The 23,172-nt window shown below is 41.5% G+C and overlaps 1 protein-coding gene and 1 non-coding gene across 2 annotated transcripts in view; one reads left to right on the top strand and one right to left on the bottom strand.

Annotated features, from left to right (window-relative positions):
- Positions 1-23,172, bottom strand: part of LOC132354035 (zinc finger protein interacting with ribonucleoprotein K-like) — a 52,131-nt gene that overhangs the window by 6,000 nt on the left and 22,959 nt on the right. Inside the window, 2 exon segments of the mRNA XM_059905582.1 lie at positions 663-990; positions 6,458-6,548. Of these exon segments, the coding sequence (XP_059761565.1) occupies positions 663-695 (33 nt within the window). The 5' untranslated portion in view covers positions 696-990; positions 6,458-6,548.
- Positions 19,948-20,019, top strand: TRNAD-GUC (transfer RNA aspartic acid (anticodon GUC)). The gene has a single exon. It is a non-coding gene; the product is annotated as a tRNA-Asp (tRNA).

Genomic DNA, 23,172 nt, shown 5'->3' with positions numbered 1-23,172 from the left:
ACCCTAGGACACCCTCCCCTTACTTGTGTAGATTCTAAAAGCACTTCAACTGTTATGGGAACCAGTGGGCAGAGGTCAGTGGAGGCAGGCAACCATGGTGGAGCTCAGTGGGCTCTGGTCTCCATTATAGCTCTGCTTACCACTGGAGCAAAGAGACCTCAGGCTGTCTAAACTCTGGGATTCAGTCCTCAGTGCTGACTCTTAGCAGCTATGTGACCTGCACAAAGACTCAGTCTCCCTGTGCTTCACTGTCATCAACCCTCTCTAGTCTGTTCTTCCTTTAAAAAGCCTCTTGGAAAACTTCAGTTGTCTTCTTTGTTGAAATTCCCCACGGTTCCCAGGGCCTTCAGAATGAAGAAACAACCCCCTGAGCCTGCCAATCCAGGGCCACTCCATCTCAATTCTCTGTTGCCTAAAGAAACAGGTTTCCCGAATCCTCCGACCTCCAAACCTATACACCTGCCGGTCCCTTCACCTGTGACCCTCTCCCACGCGCCATCACACTGTCTGTCAGAAACAGGGCCCCAGGGCCCCACCCATGGCCGCCTCACCATCCTGGACACCGGGGCCTGGGCTGCGGGCACGGGAACAAGTGCCCCGCACTCAGGGCTTTAGTGTCTGGTGGAGTGAGGGTGGTGAGGGCCTGGAGGATGAGCATTTACCTGAGGTGGGTCCCTCAGCACCGCCGCCGCCATCGGAGTCTGTGGGTGGAGCAACCCAATGCTTCAGATCCGACGCTGTGCAGTAAGGACAACAATTCCTCTTGGTCGTGTCTCCTCTTTAGTTTGGTCACCTCAGACCAGACCCAGAGCTCTGGAACCTCTGAGTAGGAAACAGACTGCCACTAGGAGAATGCCGGAAGTCCCGCCCTGACACAATGGCACGCATGGAAATGCCCCTGTCCTGGACCTTCATTGGCTCCACGCTGACGTGAATTTGCTGGCTCAGGGTCCTCTGGGCAATGTAGTTCTCACAGCAGTGAATAAAACACTGAATTAAAGAGTAAATAAAACACTGAATTAAAGCAGTGGATAAAACTCCTCTGTATATTTTATCTACTTAATGAGTTTAAATAGATGAAGATATAAAATCTTTAAGAATATTTTGAGGTATTTACTTTTTTGGCCATGGCTTGCAGCTTGTGGGATCTTAGTTCCCCAACCAGGGCTGGAACCCCCACCCTTGGCATTGAAAGCACAGAGTCCTAACCATTGGACCACCAGGGAACTCCCTTGAGGTATTTACTCTTGAATTGAGCTGCCAAAGATCACACCGGCTCTCTGTGAGAATGATTTAGTGACAGTGATTTGCTAATCTACATGTATATAAATCATTTGGTATGAAAGACGCTAAGAAGTTCTAACTAAAAATACCATGTAAAGTAACAAGGGGCAAGCACTCCCTACAAGTGCATGTGCATGCACAAACCATTGCATGACTTCATAAGCACTAAGAACATTTCCAAAATATGTGAATTCTTGAAAAAGTACAATAACTGCACCAAGGAAAACTTTTGGGATCTTGATTTAGAAAACATTACAAAGCTCATAATTTTCTTGGGGAAACAACAGGTTTTATATTCCAGGTAATGGAGCCCTATTCAAAGGACCATCTAGGTAAGCCACTAAGTGCTTACACAGAGCCTCTGAAGACTGAATACATTAGATAAATCCCATAGAGAAAACATTCAGATCTTCAGTTGATTAGATGATAAGACTCTCCTGCAAAGAAGCAACTCTTACTATGAGAAAGAGTGTTTCTGCTGAATTTATCAGATACAAAGGCAGGGGACCAAAATATGCCACATTGGCATAGGGATTATCTTGAGCTGGAGGCAGATGAGAATCAACACATGCAGAAAGAAACCTTCCCAGAACATCCCTTATCTGATTAAAAGCAGAAACTTTTGAGAAATGAGGAGTCAGACCTGAGCTCCTCACCAAGACCTGGCTCTACTCAACAGCCTACAAACTCTAGTGCTGGATGCCTCAGGCCAAACAACCAGCAAGACAGGAACACAGCCCCACTCATCAAAAAAAAAAAAAAAAAAAAATGAAATGACAAAAAAATATATGTTACAGATGAAGGAGCAAGGTAAAAAAGTACAAGACCAAATAAATGAAGACAAAATAGGCAACCTACGTGAAAAAGAATTCAGAATAATGATAGTAAAGATGATCCAAAATCACAAGTCGAGAAAATAGAAGAAATGTTTAACAAGGACCTAGAAGAACTAAAGAACAAACGGGCTTCCCTGGTGGTGCAGTGGTTAAGAATGCGCCTGCCAATGCAGGTGACAGGGATTCGATCCCTGGTCCAGGAAGATCCCACATGCCGCGGAGCAACTAAGCCCACGGGCCACAACTACTGAAGCCTGTGTGCCTAGAGCCCAAGCACTGCAACGAAGAGTAGCTCCCGCTCACTGCAACTAGAGAAAAGCCTGCACACAGCAACAAAGACCCAATGCAGCCGAAAAAATAAATTAAATAATTTTTTTAAAATAAAGAATCCGTCTTGCAATGCAGGGGATGCTGGTTCGATCCCTGGTTGGGGAACTAGGATCCCACATGCCGTGGGGCAACTAAGCTCGCACGCTGCAACTACTGAGCCACACACTCAAGCCAGCGTGTCACAACTAGAGAGAAGGCCGTATGCCAAAAATAAATAAATATTTTAAAAAAAGAAATGGAAAGGAGAAATTCCAACTGACACCGCAGAAATAAAAAGGATCATAAGAGACTACTACAAGCAACTCTATGCCAATAAAATGGACAACCTGGAAGAAATGGACAAATTCTTGGAAACATACAACTTTCCAAGACTGAACCACGAAGAATTAGAAAATATAAACAGACCAATCACAAGTAATGAAATTGAAACTGTAATTAAAAATCTTCCAACAAACAAAAGTCCAGGACCAGGTGGCTGCACAGGCGAATTCCAACAAACATTTAGAGAAGAACTAACACCTATCCTTTTCAAACTCTTCCCCAAGCTCATTCTACGAGGCTACCATCACCCTGATACCAAAACCAGACAAAAGTATCACAAAAAAAGAAAATTACAGACCCATATCACTGATGAACAGTGTTGCAAAAATCCTCAACAAAATACTAGTAAACAGAATCCAACAACACATTAAAAGGATCATACACCATGATCAAGTGGGATTTATCCCAGGGATGCAAGGATTCTTCAATATACACAAACCAATCAATGTGATACACCCAATTAACAAATTAAAGAATAAAAACCATATGATCATCTCAATAGATGCAAAAAAAGCTTTTGACAAAATTCAAAACTCATTTATGATAAAAACTCTCCAGAAAGTGGGCATAGAGGGAACCTACCTCAACATAATAACAATCATATATGACAAACCCACAGCAAACATCATTCTCAATGGTGAAAAACTGAAAGCATTTCCTCTAAGATCAGGAAAAAGACAAGGATGTCCACTCTTGCCACTATTATTCAACAGTTTTGGAAGTCCTAGCCACAGAAATCAGAGAAGAAAAAGAAATAAAAGGAATACAAATTGGAAAAGAAGAAGTAAAACTGTCACTGTTTGCAGATGACATGATATACTGTACATAGAGAATCCTAAAGATGCCACCAGAAAACTACTAGAGCTAATCAATGCATTTGGTAAAGTAGCATGATACAAAATTAATGCACAGAAATAGAAATAAAGGAAACGTTCCCATTTACCATTGCAACAAAAAGAACAAAAGACCTGGGAATAAACTTACCTAAGGAGGTAAAAGACCTGTACTCAGAAAACTATAAGACACTGATGAAAGAAATCAAAGATGACACAGATGGGGAAACATACCATGTTCTTGGATTGGAAGAATCAATATTGTAAAAATGACTATACTACCCAAAACAATCTACAGATTCAGTGCAATCCCTATCAAATTAGCAACGGCATTTTTCACAGAATTAGAACAAAAAATGAATCAGACTCCCTGACCTCAGGCTACACTACAGGGCTACTACGGTAATCAAGACAGTATGGTACTGGCACAAAAACAGAAATATAGATCAATGGAATAGGATAGAAAGTCCAGAGATAAACCCACACACCTATGGTCACCTAATCTATGACAAAGGAGGCCAGAATATACAATGGAGCAAAGACGGCCTCTTCAATAAGAGGTGCTGGGAAAACTGGACAGCTACATGTAAAAGAATGAAATTAGAACACTCCCCAACACCACACACAAAAATAAATTCAAAATGGATTAAGGACCTAAATTTTTGACCCACCTCCTAGAGTATTGAGAATAAAAACAAAAATAAACAAATGGGACCTAATAAAACTTAAAACCTTTTGCATAGCAAAGGAAACCATAAGCAAGATGAAAAGACAACCCTCAGAATGGGAGAAAATATTTGCAAATGAAGCAACTGACAAAGGATTAATCTCCCAAATATACAAACAGCTCAAGCAGCTCAATATCAAAAAAACAAACAATCCAATCCAAAAATGGGCAGAAGACCTAAATAGACATTTCTCCAAAGAAGACATACAGATGGCCAACAAACACATGAGAAGATGCTCAACATCACTAATTATTAGAGAAATGCAAATCAAAACTACAATGAGGTATCACCTCATAGTGGTCAGAATGGCCATCATCAAAAAACCTACAAACAATAAATGCTGGAGAGGGTGTGGAGAAAAGGGAACCCTCCTACACTATATGGAGAAGAGTATGGAGGTCCCTTAAAATACTAAAACTACAACTACTATATGACCCAGCAATCCCACTACTGGGCATATACCCTGAGAAAACCATAATTCAATAAGAGTCATGTACCCCAATGTTCATTGCAGCACTATTTACAATAGTCAGGACATGTAAACAATCTAAGTGTCCACTGACACTTTATCCATGAATGGATAAAGAAGATGTGGTACATATATATATATATAATGGAATATTACTCAGCCATAACAAGGAACGAAAGTGGGTCATTTGTACAGATGTGGATGGACCCAGAGTCTGTCATACACAGTGAAATCAGAAAGAGAAAAACAAATATTGTATATCAATGCATGTATGTGCAATCTAGAAAAATGGTACAGATGAACCTAATTCCAGGGCACAAATAGAGATGCAGACATAGACAATGGATGTGTGAACACAGAAGGGGAAGGGGATGGTGGGATGAACTGGGAGATTAGGTTTGACATAAATACACTACCATGTGTAAAACAGATAGCTAGTGGGAACCAGCGGTATAGCACAGGGAGCTCAGCTCGGTGCTCTGTGATGACCTAGATGGGTGGGACCTAGGAGGGAGGCAGGGAGGGAGGGAGGGGGTATATGTATACATATAGCTGACTCAATTCCTTGTACAGCAGAAACACAACATTGTAAAATAATTATACTCCAATTAAAAAAAAAAGATAAAGGACCAGATTCAGAGCCCTTCCCTTAATAATTAAAGAACTGGGGTTATTTAAAAAAAAAATTTCAAATCAGCATTGGATTTCTACCATCAAACTCCCAAAACCTGAAAAAGCCACACGTTACTTTCGAGCGACATCTTTGAATAATTATTTACACAATAGTTTCATTAGGGAACTGGTGACCAAAACCACCTGCCTTGGCCAGGCCCGCTTGCCTGAGCTGTCTCACAACAGGAGGTTCCGATAAGGAACAAGGTGCGGGAGCAGAAAGCTAACCCGAAAACTAACCGGGAGGGGCCAAAAGAGGGAGGAGACGACCAACCTCCCAGAGCCCTTCTCGCTGGATCCATCTTGGCTGAGAGATGTGCGAGCCACCAGGAAGGACCCTAAGTCAGACTATGGGCCAAGCGAGATGACTGGCCAGAGACAACCTGGAAGCTAACCCTGTCACCATAAAACATGAGACTGTGAGCCACGTGGCAGAGCAGTTCTTCCTGGGATCCCTCACCCTGCTGCTCTCTGCCCGGGCATCACTTCCCAATAAAGTCTCTTGCTTTGTCAGCACGTGTGTCTCCTCGGACAGTTCACTTCCTAGTGTAAGACAAGAGCCCACTCTTCGGCCTTGGAAGGGTTCCCCTTTCCTCGACAGTTTCTTTTGTATCCTACAACTACTATGAGTTATTTCAATTGTTATTCAATAGTGGATGCAAAATTCCCAACAGATTAACTGGCATACTTTATAAGACTATAAACATAAAAAGAAAAATTTACTAAATACACGATTGAATGTCCTGGAGGGAACTTAAAGCCCAGAGGCCATATTTGGAAAAAAGATGTTTGCCTTACACAGCAGACAAACAGAACTTAGAGACAGGGTTGTCACTGCTAATCAGCACAAAGGGACAAAATGTTGAGAAATACAAAGACGCAAGTGAAGAAACGTTTTCATCAGCCCAGAGCTTGGGTTTACAACTAGGGCCATCTAAAAGGACAAAATAGAAGTGAATAGGTAAAAAAGCCAAACATGCTCACCAGGATCAGGATGGTGCATGTGGCTCTGGCTTCATAGGAAGGTCCAGAAGAAAGTCTATTGCTGAGAATGTATTGGACTTACTGCTTGTATCTGTAAAGAACAAAGACAATAGAGTCATTAGCCCAGACCGCAAGGCTCAAACACATTACATCAATATCACAGATACTGACGATATTTCCTCTCAATCTATCTGGAATATCCCAGGAAGATATGCATATGTTTCCCCACCCCCCATACTTCTGTTTCTGCTCCTCGCTACTCTCACAGGAATGTTAATATATACCAGGAGTTTCAGGATACAGTCGAGGAAATAGGAGAAGCCAATGTACTCAGTGGATGGAGCTAAGAATTTGATCTCCAAAGAGGTACTGGGACAAAGGTTAATGGCCTAGAAACTACTCAGGAAGCAAGTCATGCTGGGGGAAAGCTCCATGCCCTTTCTGTGTAAACAGAAGACATGTTGACTTCCAGCATCATTCAATCCAAAACATGCCATTGGTAGATGATCCCCTTAGAGAAAGAACCAACTTGTTAGCAAAGACCAACTGATCCACAGAGGTCTCAACCCATGCCCCAGTTTGAGTTACAAAGTTATAAAGAGTGAGGAATTTCCAAGGATCCCAACCCAGTCTGAATGAAGATAATATGCAAAGTAATGTTAGTAGAAATTACTCCATCAATTTAGAAAGTACGTTAGAGACTGATTTTATTTGAATCTACCAGAAAATTGATTTGCTCACATAGCAAATTGTTTTAATTTAACAAGAGCAAGTCTTTTGTAATAACAGAGCTATTTGGTATTGATTGTTTTATAATAACAAAGATTAATCAACGTAGTATCTATCAATGGGAGACTGAATAAATCATGCTGCATCCTATAATCAGGGAAGCCCCAGAGTTCTTTTAAATTGGACAACGCCCCTGGTCACACAGAAACCAATGAGTTCAACACCAAAGGCTTCAAAGTGGTCTACTTGCCCCCAAACACATGCCTCTAATTCAGCCTCTAGATCAGGGGATCATAACAACCTGTAAGCCTCATATGGAAAGATTACCAAAGCTATGGAAGAGAATCCTGATAAAGAAATCATCATGGAAGTTGGGAAGGATTACACCATTGAAGATGCTATTGTTGCTATAGAAAAAGCTGTGAAAGCCATAAAGCCTGAAACAATAAATTCGTACTGGAGAAAACTGTGTCCAGATGACTTCACAGGATTTAAAACAAAGCCAATCGGGCTTCCCTGGTGGCACAGTGGTTAAGAATCCGCCTGCCAATGCAGGGGACACAGGTTCGAGCCCTGGTCCAGGAAGATCCCACATGCCGCGGAGCAACTAAGTCCGTGCGCCACAACTACTGAGCCCGCGTGCTGCCGCAACTGAAGCCCGTGTGTCTAGAGCCCGTGCTCTGCAACAAGAGAAGCCACCGCAATGAGAAGCCTGTGCACCACAATGAAGAGTAGCCCCGGGGCTTCCCTGGTGGCGCAGTGGTTGAGAATCTGCCTGCCAATGCAGGGGACACGGGTTCGAGCCCTGGTCTGGGAAGATCCCACATGCCGCGGAGCAGCTGGGCCCGTGAGCCACAATTACTGAGCCTGCGCGTCTGGAGCCTGTGCTCCGCAACAAGAGAGGCCGCGATAGTGAGAGGCCCGCGCACCGCGATGAAGAGTGGCCCCCACTTGCCGCAACTAGAGAAAGCCCTCGCACAGAAACGAAGACCCAACACAGCCATAAATAAATAAATAAATAAATTTAAAAAAAAAAAAAAAAAAGAGTAGCCCCCACTCGCTGCAACTAGAGAAAGGCCGCCTGCAGCAATGAAGACTCAACGCAGCCAAAAATAAAATAAATTAAAATAAATAAATAAATAAAACAAAGCCAATCAAGGAAATCATGAAAGAGATTGTGGATATGACAAAAAAAAAAAAAAAAAAAGGTGTGAAGGTGAAGGGTTTCAAGATATGGATCTTGGAGAAATTCAAGAGCTAACTGAACACCACTCCAGAGGAATTCACGAAGACGACTTGATGGAGACGAGTGCTTCCGAACCAGTGCCAGACGATGAGGAAGGTGATGTAGAAGCATCAGGGCCTGAAAACAAATTGACATTAGACAATCTGGTGAAGAGTTCTGACTATTCAAGACTGCTTTTGACTTCTTTTACGACATGGACCCTTGTATGATACGGGCACTGAAACTAAGGCAAACAGTGGAAGAAGGATTGGTACCATACAGAAACATTTTTTTTTTTTTTTTTAAAGCACTTTTCTTTTTTATAGCTACTTTATTTATTTATTTAATTTTATTTTTTTGGCTGTGTTGGGTCTTCGGTTCATGCGAGGGCTTTCTCTAGCTGAGGCAAGTGGGGGCCACTCTTCATCGCGGTGCGGGGACCGCTCTTCATCGCGGTGCGCGGGCCTCCCACCATCGCGGCCCCCCCCGTCGCGGGGCACAGGCTCCAGACGCGCAGGCTCAGCAGCTGTGGCTCACGGGCCCAGCCGCTCCGCGGCATGTGGGATCCTCCCAGACCAGGGCTCGAACCCGCGTCCCCTGCATTAGCAGGCAGACTCTCAACCACTGCGCCACCAGGGAAGCCCCAGAAACATTTTTAAAGAAATGAAAAAGTAAAGAAGTCGGACAGAAATTATGTATTTCTGTGAAGTTCGACCAAGCGTGCCTGCCTCTCCAGCCTCCCCTTCCACCTCCTCCACCTCTATCACCTCTGCCACCCCGAGACGGCAAGACCGACCGATCCCTCCTCTTCCTCCCCCTCCTCAGCCTACTCAACATGAAGACATCAAGGATGAAGACCTTTATGATGATCCACTTCCACTTAGTGAACAGTAAATAATCATCATGACTTACAGTTAATAAACTTATCTGTTGTGTATGTGTGTGTGTCTTTGTGTGAAAATCTAATAACTGTATGGTAAGACCTGTATGAGACTTTTTTGCATCATCATCATCATTGCCTAAGTATTCATCATGTAGAACACTGTGTGCAAGATTTGTATTGAGGTATCCCCTGGCGGTCCAGTGGTTAGGACTCCACGCTTCCACTGCAGGGGGCATGGGTTCAATCCCTGGTTAGGGAACTAAGATCCCTGGTCAGGGAACTAAGATCCCGCATGATGCATGAGGCAGCCAAAAAAAAAAAAAGACTTGTATTGAAGTGGATAGCCCATCCTTACATAGGAATAAGGTGAGTGATATTTAATATAAAATTAATAATGTGTTAGTTTTTTACTGTTTTATAACTTTGCTTTCAAATAATTATATTATTATATAGTATCTCTCTCTTTTTCTCTTAATTGGAGAAACTGCATATCAACCTGTCATCACAGGTAACTCGTATGAATATAATTGTAATACTGTATGCCATAAAAATTTTATGATCATTCATTCATTAGTGTATAGGCTAGGCTATCATGAAGCAATCATACTGCTGCTTTATTATTAACATACGAATTATTATACCTGTAAATATGAATTTTTTTCATATTATCTTATTTTTTAATTAAGGTAGAACTGATTTACAATAAGCTTCAGGTGTACAACATAGTGATTCACACTTTTTAAAGGTTATACTCCATTTACAGTTATAAAATATTGCCTATATTCCTTATGTACAATATATCCTTGTAGCTTATTTTATACAGAGTAGTTTGTACGTCTAAATCCCCTACTTCTATCTTGCCCCTCCCCTTTGCTCTCCTTGCTAGTAACCACTAGTTTGTACTCTATATCTGTGAGTCTTTTTAACATATTTTTATTTATTTAATTTTTGGCTGCATCGAGTCCTAGTTGTGGCTTGAGGCCTCAGCAATTGCGGCACGCGGGCTCTCCAGTTGTGGCTCAAGTGCTCAGTAGTTGCAATGAGCGGGCTTAGTTGCCCCGCAGCATGTGGGATCTTAGTTCCCCAACCAGGGATCAAACCTGAGTCCCCTGCATTGGAAGGCGGGTTCTTAACCACTGGACCACCAGAGAAGTCCCTGTTTCTTTTTTGTTATCTTCACCAGTTTGTCTTCTTTTTTAGATTCCACATATAAGTGATATCATGCAGTATTTGCCTTTCTCTTTGAATTATTTCACTAAGCATAATACGCTCCAAGTCCATTCATGTTGTTGCATATGGCAAAACTTCATTCTTTTTATGGCTGAGTAGTATTCTATTCTATTAAACATATACACATAATATATATAATACATATATCATGATATATACAACTATATATATCCCACATCTTCTTTATCCACTCATCTATTGATGGACACTTAGGTTGCTTCTATATCTTGGCTACTGTAAATAATGCTGCTATGAACACTGGGGTACATGTATCTTTTCAAATTAGTGGGTTTTTGTTTGTTTGTTTGGATAAATAGCCAGGGGTGGCAATGCTGGATCATATGGTAGTTCTAGTTTTAGTTCTTTTGAGCAACCTCCATATTCTTTTCCACAGTGGCTGCACCAATTTACGTTCCCGCTAACAGTGTAGGAGGGTTCTCTTTTCTCCACATCCTTGTTATTTGTGGTCTTATCTTATTTTTTATTTTTTTTTAATTTTTGGCTGCATTGGGTCTTCTTGCTGCGCATGAGCTTTCTCTAATTGCAGCGAGCTGGGGCTACTCTTCATTGCGGTGTGTGGGCTTCTCATTGGTGGCTTCTCTTTGTTGTGTAGCACAGGCTCTAGGCGCTCGGGCTTCAGTAGTTGTGGCACATGGGCTCCATAGTTGTGGCTCGTGGGCTCTAGAACGCAGGCTCAGTAGTTGTGGTGCATGGCTCAGCTGCTCCACAGCATGTGGGATCTTCCCGGACCAGGGCTCGAACCCATGTCCCCTGCACTGGCAGGCAGATTCTTAACCACTGCACCACCAGGGAAATCCTGTGGTCTTTTTGATGATAGCCATTCTGACAGGTGTGAAGTGATATCTCACTGTGGTTTTGATCTGCATTTCTCTGATGATTAACAATGTTGAGCATCTTTTCATGTGCCTGTTGGCCATCCATAAATACAGTACAATACTGTAAATGTATTTTCTTTTCCTTATGATTTTCTCAACAGCATTTTCTTTTCTCTACCCTTAAGTATAAAATACATACAACATAGAAAATATGTATTGGTCAACAGTAGGCTATTAGTAATTACGTTTTGGGGGAAATCAAAAGTTACACTCAAATTTTTGACTATGTAGGGGGTTGGCACCCCTAACCCCCACAGTTTAAGGGTCAACTGTATCTACAATGGATTAAAGAATAAATTTGTAAAAATCCTTTACGTTTACTACTACTACTACTACTACTAAAAAAAAAAACCCTCTATTTGAAGAATAGCAAAGGATCAAATCATCACACTGAGAAAGGAGAGATAAAAAGAATCCAGATACTTTTGCATATTTTTTTCTATCTGAACTTCTCCTCCAATACCTTTCTTGTCTGTAAAAAACATGTTCCACCTAATACAGGAAAAGGGAGGGTAGAACCATCACCTACATTGATGGTACAGGCAATAATCATCAATGGCTGCTAAAGCCCTTAGATGAGAGTGACTCAGGTGCAGTTGACACACTGACTACATTGATCATAATCTTACAAAAGAGAAAAATGAATAATTCTGAATCTGATCTCATCTCTAAAATAACTACCTTTTTGCAGGAAATATTAAGCATGGGAGGTCACATTAAAAGACATCATGAGAAGGCAGTACACCAAATCAGAGTATCAGAAAATTCTACATGGAATATGATCTCTTTCAAACAAAAAAAATTAATGTATAAAAGGGAGTTACTGGGCTTCCCTGGTGGCGCAGTGGTTAAGAATCCGCCTGCCAATGCAGGGGCCATGGGTTCGAGCCCTGGTATGGGAAGATCCCACATGCCATGGAGCAACTAAGCCCGTGCGCCACAACTACTGAGCCTGCGATCTAGAGCCCACGAGCCACAACTACTGAAGCCCATGCACCTAGAGCCTGTGCTCCGCAAAAAGAGAAGCCATCTTAATGAGAGGCCTGCACACCGCAACAAAGAATAGCCCCCGCTCACCTCAACTAAAAAGAAAGCCTGCACACAGCAACGAAGACGCAACGTGGCCAAAAATAAATAAATAATTTTAAAAAGGGAGTTATCCATAGACAATTATAAAATCAAGAGATATAAAATATAATAACAAATAAGAAATGATTTCATGATTCTTTAAATGAACCTGTCAAAATATAAACATTCAGGAATATTTGAATACTGTTTGGTACTGGATAATATGGAGGAATTATTGTTTATAGTTACATATGATAAAATACTACAATTAAGTTAAACAAAAAAAGTCCTTGTCTATTAGGTACACGTACTTAAGGGTTTATTTTTCTTTTTTGGGGGGCCACACCACATGTTTTGCGGGATCTTAGCTCCCTGACCAGGGATTGAACCCACACCCTCGGCAGTGAAAGCGTGGAGTCCTAACCATTGGACCACCAGGGAATTCCCTTACTTAAGTATTTAGGGATGTAGTGACACGACTTTTGGAGTTTGTCTTAGCATAAGCAGTTGCTGGAGGGAGATGGAGCAGGATTATAGATGAAATTATTTCAGCTGTGAGTCAGTCCATTTGTTGCTGTTTGATTAGTTCTTGTGGGTTTTTTCCTATCACCCTCCTCACTTTTCTAGGATTTTTTAATATTCTGTACTATTATTTTAAAATTTTTTATATTAATAATTAGTCATGTTGAGTTTGTTTTCCATTTGCTATAATGTTATCCGTTTATTCTGGAGTGTAACATATCTCAAAACCTCTCACGTTCAGATAATATCACATTGGATTCTAATAACATTATTCTTTCTCATCATTTTTCCTTAGCAAAATTAAAAATACTGAATCCCTTCAACCTCAGGAGAGGCTGACCTTAGTCAGCCATACTGGCAGAGGTGTAAAGTAGGAAAGAGAAAACCCAACTCTGTGGGTTATTTCATAGTTCTCACCAAGTTTTCACTTCTATTACCACCAGGTCATCAAACTCAGACTGTTATTGAACCCTCCTACACTGTTGGTGGGAATGTATTGAGTTGGCCAAAAAGTTCGTTCGGGTTTTTCTGTAAAACCGGAACGAACTTTTTGGCCAACCCAATAGAATGGTACAGCCACTATGGAGAACAGTATGGAGGTTCCTTAAAAAACTAAAAATAGAGCTATCATATGATCCAGCAATTCCACTCCTGGGCATATATCTGAAGAAAACCATGGTTTGAAAGGATACATGCACCCCAATGTTCACTGCAGTACTGTTTACAACAGCCAAGACATGGAAGCAACCTAAATGCCCATTGATAGAGGAATGGATAAAGAAGATGTGGTACATACATACAATAGAATACTATTCAGCCATTAAAGAGAATGAAACAATGCCATTTACATAACGTAGATGGACCTGGAGATTACCATACTAAGTGAAGTTAGTCAGAGAGAGAAAGACAAATATCATATGATATCACTCATATGCAGAATCTAAAAAAAAAAAGATACAAATGAACTTATTTACAAAATAGAAAACAGACTCACCTACTAAGAAAACTAACTATGGTTACTAAAGGGGAAAGGTGGCCGGGTGGGGTTGGGGGTGGTGGTGGTGATAAACTGGGTGTTTGGGATTGACATATACACACTACTATATTTAAAATAGATAACCAACAAGGATCTACTATGTAGCACAGGGAACTCTGCTCAATATTCTGTAATAACCTAAATGGGAAAAGAATTTGAAAAGAATAGATACATGTATATGTATAACTGAATCCCTTTGCTGTACACCTGAAACTAACACAACATTGTTAATTAACGATATTCTAATATAAAATTTAAAAATTTTTTAAATTCAGACTTAGGTAAAATAATTTTTAATAGAGGTTCAATTAAAACACCTTGCAGGCAAATATACGTCTATTATTAGGAGAAGCTTACAGACTTCCAATATACCAAAACTGTCTCAATATCTGATATCATTCATGGATAAAGATGCAGTATGGCACCTCATGTACAACTTTTGTTCCTTCCAAAATTACAGGTTTTCAAAAAGTATTATCATGGTTAAATATTAGAAGCATGTGCAAATTGTTCAGAAACAAGACATAATGCTGGGTACCACCAAATATGACATGCCTGAAAAGATCAGGTGAAAATGACAGGTGAGGTCTGAGTAGTGAGAGAAGGAATCTGTGCAAAAGGTCTGGCTCTGTTTAAGGCCAATCTGAGGAGTTTTTTCCCTAAATATTATTCAGTTTTCATTTTGGAAAACCTTGCAAAATTATAGCCTGGAAGGGAGAGGAAAAGAAAAAACCATTTAAGTAAAAACTGCCAGACTCTTAGAAATGAACATGAAGAAGGGGGTCAAACCCATATTTGCTGCTTCAATAAATATGTGTTAAGCACCTAAAGTATGTTACATTATTCTCAGTAGGTGAGCTATGTCAGGAAATGAGACTCATAATTAGAGAATCAAGATAGCTAAGAAAGGTGGACATTTGATAATAATTAAAATAAACAGGGACTTTCATGGTGGTGCAGTGGGTAAGACTCTGTGCTCCCAATGCAGGGGGCTCGGGTTCGATCCCTGGTCAGGGAACTAGATCCTGCCTGCACGTGCAACTAAGAGTCTGCATGCCACAACTAAGAAGTCCGCATGCCTCAACAAAGATCCTGTGTGCCACAACTAAGACCCAGCACAAAATAAATTAAATAATAAATATTTTTTTAAAAAGGTACTTTAAAAAAATAAAATATACAATATGTAATAAGATAAAGGTACCTTAGGAGAAAAAAGGAGCTCAATTAGTGGAAGGGATGCAATATTAAATGTTAGTAAAGGGAGACCTCATTGACAGTTGGATATTTTAGACAACACTTGAAAAGAGGTGAAGGAATAATCCATGTGAATATTTTGGGCATATGATCCAAGCAAAAGAAACAGCCAGGGTCATGTCATGTCCCAGGCAAACTCAGGTGCCCATGTACATGAAACCAGTTGAGTGAGGCAGAAAGTTTAAGAGAGGAGGTCAGTGGGAAATCCCTGGTGGTCCAGTGGGTAGGACTCCACGCTTCCACTTCAGGGGGCCTGGGTTCAATCCCTGGTCAGGGAACTGAGATCCCACAAGCAGTGCGGCGCAGCCAAAACAACAAGAACAACAAAAACAAATAAATAAACAAACAAAACAGAGAGAGAGGTCAGAAAGGAACATGAAGCTCCGTAGGGTCCTGGTAAGGATTTTGAATTTTCTCTTAGGAAAATGGTAGTCATTACAGAATTTTGACCAAAAGACTGACATTTTCTATCTCACCTGCTGAAAGGCCGTGTTGTCTGGTAAGCTGAGAAAAGACTGCAGAAGAATAAGGGTGGGAGCATAGAGACTACTGTTGAAGAAATCCAGGTAAGAAAGGATGTTGGCTCTGACCAGGCTGGCAGCAGAAGTGGTTATGGAAAGTGGTCGAACTCTGGATAAATTTTGAGAGCAGAACCAATAGGATTTCTTATGACTGCATATGAGGTGTAAGAAAAAGAATGCATCAAGGATATCTAGATTTTTGGCCTGTCTCAGCAAATGGAAGAATAGAATTGGCACCAACTGAGACAGGGAAAGCTATGACCAGGAAGGATTGGAAAGAAGCTCAGGAGAAATATTTTTTAACATGTTGAGTTGGTGATGTCTACTAGAATTCCAAGAAAAGGTCTATTATACAGATAACTGTGGAGTTTCAAAGTGAGGTATGTTATGGAGATGTACACTTGCAAGTTTGGGGCTTATAGTGCTATTTACAGTCATGACACTGCATGAAATCACAATAGAATGTGTGTGAAGATTGAGAATTTAGACATGACTGAGCTCTTGGGCAGTCCCATATTAAAGGGATGGGAGAAAAAGAGGACCCAACAAATTCAAATTAAGAATAAAAATGTCAATTGTGGCAAAAGCTTCTGAGAGGACATTTAAGCAAAATCTTAGAAGTTACCATTGGACTTAGGAGTTTGTTAATGACGATGGAGGTGTGAGGCTAATAAACCAAACCTGAGTAAGTAGAGCTACATAGCTGAGGTAATCGGAAGAGAGAAAAAAAATGCTCTTTACAAGTTCAGTTGTAAAAGGTGAAAGAGACAGTAGAACAGGAAATGTACTGGATCACTAAGAGAGAAAAAACTATTTTTATTTTTTAAAATTATTCATTCATTCATTCATTTAGTTGTGCCGGGTCTTAGTTGCAGCAGGCAGGCTCCCCAGTTGTGACATGTGAACTCTTAGTTGCGGCATGCATGTGGGTGAATTATTTCACTTCCATTATTAAGAATTAATTGCTCAATGTTAATTTTGAAATTTTATTTTGAGATTTAATTTTCTGCTTTTACTCAACTTTTTTTAAAAGTTAGGATTTGAGCATTGCATTAGCTGAGCAAATCTATGGGATCTAGCTCCCTGGCCAGGGATTGAACCTGGGCTCCCTGCACTGGGAGCAGTGTCTTAACCACTGTGCCACCAGGGAAGTCCCAGAAAAAACTATTTTTAGAAGGTATAAGTGTTTATAATGTTAGTTTAAAAAGAGCCAGAGAGAGAGCAGTAATAAACAGGTCACCAGTCATGAGATTTGATAAAGAACCAGTCCACAGAGAAGTTAAGACATGGGGGCATGGTCCTTAGCTGACATTAGAGTTAAATGATTTGTTTTATGTTAAAAAGCAGAAAGTGTTTTCAAATGGTGATTTCTTTGTTCTTTCTGAGGGGGGCAGGGGCAGAATATCAAGATAGAGGGGAGTAATACTGGGGAACTTAATGAACTAACAATTAAGATTTTACTGGCCTTGCCAAAAGTTTAATAAACATGTTGAGCCAAGAACTGCAATCTGGAGAGGAAAATAACAGGAGATGGAAAAAGGCTGCTGGTCCAGGGGACAACATATGTGCACAGGAGTTCAGGTGAAATTTGTGAGCAGGGTTTGGGAAGTTTTAAATGACAGATCTATAATGACTGAGCTCTTTTCCCTGAAAGTACTGAAATATTTATAATTATTAAGACAGTTCAGGGGAAGATGTCCTAGATTTTCCGAATGTTCCCCAACTAAGTGAAGGTGGTAAGGCTAAAAAGGAAATCTCCATGTGGAGTCTTTTTAGTCAATGCGAACACTGAAATCTTAGAACAGTGATGGTCGAACCCAGGACTTTACATCTCTAAAGAGCAGAGAATGTATCTGAGACCCGAGCTGGTGATTCTGAAAGTCTTCTCTCTTTAAGCCAGCATACGCTCCAGGCAGTAAGTGAAACTGTGCCAACAGTCACTGGGGTAGGATGCAATTCCACTCCCCTAATTGGTGGTTGTGGTATAAGGAGAGTTTCAGTCAGAAATATAAATAGGAATTATGACATCTGCTGCAAACAGCTTATGATATACCATGGAGACGATACTGCATCCATCTAAAATTGAAGTGTGGTTTGTGTATAAGGAAAAAAAAAGATCTCCCAAAGCCCTATCATTACGGATGTCAAATCAAAATATTGTAAATTTGAGAAGACAACTTCTGTTTCACAAAATGTATTCTCCCTAAAATTGTTTAAAAACCCACTCCTGGACATATATCTGGAGAAAACCATAATTCGAGAAGATACATGCAGGGGAGTTCCCTGGTGCCTAGTGGTTAGGATTCCTGCCATGGCAAGTGTTCAATTCCTGGTGGGGGAAGTGAGATCATGAAAGCCGAGGAAGGAAGGAAGAAAAGAAGAAAGGAAGGAAGGGAGGGAGGGAGGGGGGAAGGAAGGAAGGAAGGAAGAAAGAAGAGATACATGCACCCATGTACCCCAATGTTCACTGCAGCACTGTTTACAATAGCCAAGACATGGAAGCAACCTAAATGTCCATGACAGAGGAATGGATACAGAAAATGTGGTAAACATATAATGGAATATTACTCAGCCATAAAAAAAGAACAAAATAATGCCATTTACAGCAACATGGATGGACCCAGAGATTATCATACTAAGTGAAGTCAGACAGAGAAAGACAAATATCATATGATATCACTGAAATGTGGAATCTAAAAAGATGATACAAATGAACTTATTTACAAAACAGAAACAGACTTTGAAAACAAACTTATGGTTACCAAAGGGGAAAGGTGGGGGTGGGGGGGAGGGATAAATTAGGAGTTTGGGATTAACATATACACACTACTATATTTAAAATAGATAACCATCAAGGACCTACTATATAGCACAGGGAACTCTACTCAATATTCTATAATAACCTATATGGGAAAAGAATCTGAAAAAGAATGGATACATGTGTATGTATAACTGAGCCACTTTGCTGTACACCTGAAACTAATACAACATTGTTAATCAACTATACCCCAATATAAAATAAAAATTAAAGGGACTTCCCTGGTGGCACAGTGGTTAAGACTACATGCTCCCAATGCAGGGGGGCCTGGGTTCAATCCCTGGTCAGGGAACTAGATCCCACATGCATGCTGCAGCTAAGAGTTCGCATGCCACAACTAAGGAGCTCATGTGCTGCAACTAAGAAGCCCATGGCCGCAACTAAGAAGCCCGCCTGCTGCAACTAAAAAGCCCACGTGCTGCAACTAAGGAGCCCTTTAACTGCAACTAGGGAGCCCACCTGCCACAACTAAGGAGCCCACATACCGCAACTAAGGAGCTGGTAAGCCACAACTAAGGAGCCTGCCTGCCACAACTAAGACCCAGCACAACCAAATAAATAAATAAATAAATAATATATTAAAAAATAAAATAAAAATTAAATTTTTAAAAATTGTTTAAAAAAAGAGAAAACTGGCCCAAAATGGAGTCACTTGAACTGACCTGCACTCACCAAACCAAGACTTAACACCTAACTTAATTACAGTTTCAGCCTCCCCTAGAAACCGAATCTTAAATAAGTCAATCTAGAATTAACCTGGTCAGTACTAGTGAGGTAATTTGCCTGACAAACCCCTGCCTGCCGTCGCCTAAAGAAAGGTAACCTTACCACAAACAATAAGCTCTTTTATAGTATAACTTTCTCATAGCTCTTCGGAGCTCCTTTCTATTCGTTAGATGGGATGCTGCCCAATTCATGAATTACTGAATAAAGCCAATAAGATCTTTAAAATTTACTTGGCTGAATTCTGTTTTTTAACAAAACCAAATGGGACTACTTTGATGTTACCTAAGCAAACACCAGAGAGCTTTATAATTTCAGATCTCTCTGCCTGAATTTCTTTGTTCTCAAATAGCCACATGGAGTGCTTGCTGCGCAATCCTTTCAAGTTACCGGCCTAATGTCTTCATTCGAGTCTTTCATGACAACCCTATTTAAAATAATAATAATAATAATAGCTCTCTGACCTTTGTCTTAATTTTGTGTAGTATATACTGCAAAATGTACTCTTTCTAATGTACAATTCAGCATCTTTTGAGAGCATATATAACCATAAATACATCACTGAAATATACAGAACTTGGGAATTCCCTGGTGGTCCAATGGTTAGGACTCAGCCCTGTCATGGTTGTGGCCCAGGTTCAATCCCTGGTCGGGGAACTAAGATCCTGCAAGCTGCAGCCAAAAAAAAAATAGCAACAAGGGAAAAGCAACAAATAACATACAAGGGAATCCCCATAAGGTTATCAGCTGATTTTCCAGCAGAAACTCTGCAGGTCAGAAAACGGAAAAACCTACAACCAAGAATACTCTACCCAGCAAGGCTCTCATTCAGATTCAACGGAGAAGTCAAAAGCTTTACAGACAAGCAAAAGCTAAGAGAATTCAGCATCACCAAACCAGCTTTACAACAAATGCTAAAGGAACTTCTCTAGAAGAAAAGGCCAGGACTAGAAACAAGAAAATTACAAATGGGAAAGCTCACCGGTAAAGGTAAACATACAGTCAAAGTAGGAAATCATCCACACACAAATATGATATCAAAACCAGCAATCATGAGAAGCAGAGAGTGCAGGATATTGGAAATGCATTTGACATTAAGAGACCAGCAACTTAAAACGATATACATATATAGACTGCTGTATCAAAACCTCAGGGTAACCGCAAAACAAACTTCCGGGTACAAAACAAGTAAGTCACAGGGATGTAATGTACAACGTAGGGAACATAGTCAATAATATTGTAATAACTTTGAATGGTGACAGACAGTAACAAGACTTATCATGGTCATCATTTTGTAACGTACAAAAATAGCTAATTACTATGCTGTACAACTGAAACTAATAGAAGTCAATTATATAATACTTCAGGGGAAAAAAACCACCTGGATTTCTCATCTCTGAATCCTCTGTTTCACTCTCTCACTGTTATAAAACTGAATGTTTACGTCCCCCCAAAATTCATAGTTGACACAAAACCTCCCAATTTCATGGTATTAGGAGCCGGAGCCTTTGGGAGGAAATTAGGATTAGATGAGGTCATGAAGGCAGGCCCCACGTGAATGGGTTTAGCACCCTTATAAATGTCAGGAGAGAGCTTGCTCCTCTCTCTGTTGTCCACCATGTAAGGACACAGTAAGAAGATGGTGTCTATGAACCAGGAAGCAGGCCCTCATCTGAACCTGACCATGCAGGCATCCTGATCTTGGACTTCTAGCCTCCAAAACTGTGAGAAATAAACTCCTGGTGTTTATGTCATCTAGCTTATGGTATTTTGTTATAGCAACCCAAGCAGAACAAGACACTTTCCTTCCACATTAAGAAATCTAGATAACCCTTAATAAAAACACATCCAGAATCCAGCCACTTCTAAGCTACCACTCTGTTCCATTAACCCTCAAGTGGCCTACTATAATAGCCTCCACCCTGGTTTTCCTTCCTCTTCCCTCAGTCTTACAATCTGTTCTCCACTATGCACCCATATGCAGCCTGTTAAGACCTAGGTAAGGGACTTCCCTGGTGGCTCAGTGGTTAAGAATCCGCCTGCCAATGCAGGGGACATGGGTTCGAGCCCTGGTCCGGGAAGATCCCACATGCTGCGGAGCAACTAAACCCCGTGAGCCACAACTACTGAGCCCATGTGCCACAACTACTGAAGCCCACATGCCTACAGCCCATGCTCCGCAACAAAGAGAAGCCACCGCAATGAGAAGCCTGCGCACCACAGTGAAGAGTAGCCCCCGCTCGCCACAACCAGAGAAAGCCCGCACGCAGCAATGAAGACCCAATGCAGCCAAAAATAAATAAATGAATAAATTTATTTTTTAAAAAAGGGGGGGCTTCCCTCGTGGCGCAGTAGTTAAGAATCTGCCTGCCAATGCAGGGGACATGGGTTCAAGCCCTGGTCCAGGAAGATCCCACATGCCACGGAGCAACTAAGCCCGTGCGCCACAACTACTGAGCCTGCACTCTAGAGCCCAAGAGCCACAACTACTGAGCCCGCGTGCCACAGCTACTGAAGCCCGTGTGCCTACAGCCCGTGTTCTGCAAAAAGAGAAGCCACTGCAATGAGAAGCCCACGCCCTGCAACAAAGAGTAGCCCCTGCTCACCGCAACTAGAGAAAGCCCGCGCACAACAAAGACGACCCAACACAGACAAAAAATTTTAAAAAAAATTTAAAAATATTAAAAAAAATTTTTAAAGACCTAGGTAAGATCATTCCCCTCCTCTGATCCAAACTTCCTATCACCTCCAGAATAGATACCTAACTTCTTAGGCAGCCATTCCAGTCCCGAATCTTGTCCTCCTGCTCCTTCTTCCCACCTGATGGAAAGGAGATCTTAATGATCCCAACTCAGCTCTACCTCTAAACATTTTTACATCCTGATACTGGGATAACCTTTCCACATCCATTTACATTCGGTGCCAGAAATGGAAATACCTCCATATAATCCTTCGTAGACTCGGGACCCTGAGCTTGGATCCTTAACGAATACCACGACACCACAATACAGAGAATATATGGGTGGGGGTAGGGAACAGTAAGGGGCTGGGACACTCTACACGTACCGGTATAGGTCCCATAAGCGCTTCTGCAGCCATGTTTTAAGAGACAGGTTACAGATGAATGAATATAACCATGTCAGGTTTCAGTGGGTTCAGGCCCCTGTGTGCCCACGCCTGGCCCTTGAGCCTGGTGAACTAGGGCTGGATGCCTAACCTCCGTGCCTCAGTGTCTCACCTTACTAGCTCTGTGTGCTTGAACGAAGATCCAACCTCCTGGTGCCCAAATGCTTCATTCTCCTCCTTCAGTCTGTTCCTCTGTTGAACAGCCTTTGGGAAACTTTTAAAAGCCTAATGTAGCTTGTGTCCCCCCTTAGTTTAAAATTTTCCGCAGCGCTCAGAGTTCTGAGAATATAGGCAGAGGCCTCAGCCTGCTATTCCAGGCGCGACTCCACCTCAAACTTTGTTCCTCGCCAGGCACAACGGAGCCCAGGTTTTCCGAATCCTCACGGCTCAGTCGCAACTCCAAGCCTTTGTACATGCCGGTTCCTGCGCCTGTAACCCTCTCCCACATCTAATCACACCCCCGATAGTAAAATTAAACAGGAAAGCTGAGGTGTTAACCCCTGTCAGAAACAGGAGCCCATATACTAGCGCCTCACCGTCCTGGACACCGGGGCCTGGGCTGCAGGGACGAGAGCACTTGGGGCTTTAGTGTCTAGTGGGGTGAGGGCCCGAGGACGAGCGTTTACCTGAGGCGGGTCCCTCCGAGCGGCCGCAGCCATCCAGGCCTGTGGGCGGAGCGGGGCC

The sequence above is a fragment of the Balaenoptera ricei genome, chromosome 19, assembly GCF_028023285.1.
Source record: "Balaenoptera ricei isolate mBalRic1 chromosome 19, mBalRic1.hap2, whole genome shotgun sequence".
Classification (NCBI taxonomy): domain Eukaryota; kingdom Metazoa; phylum Chordata; class Mammalia; order Artiodactyla; family Balaenopteridae; genus Balaenoptera; species Balaenoptera ricei.
The sequence above is the reverse complement of the archived record's forward strand: the minus strand, read 5'-3'. Positions and strand labels throughout refer to the sequence as shown.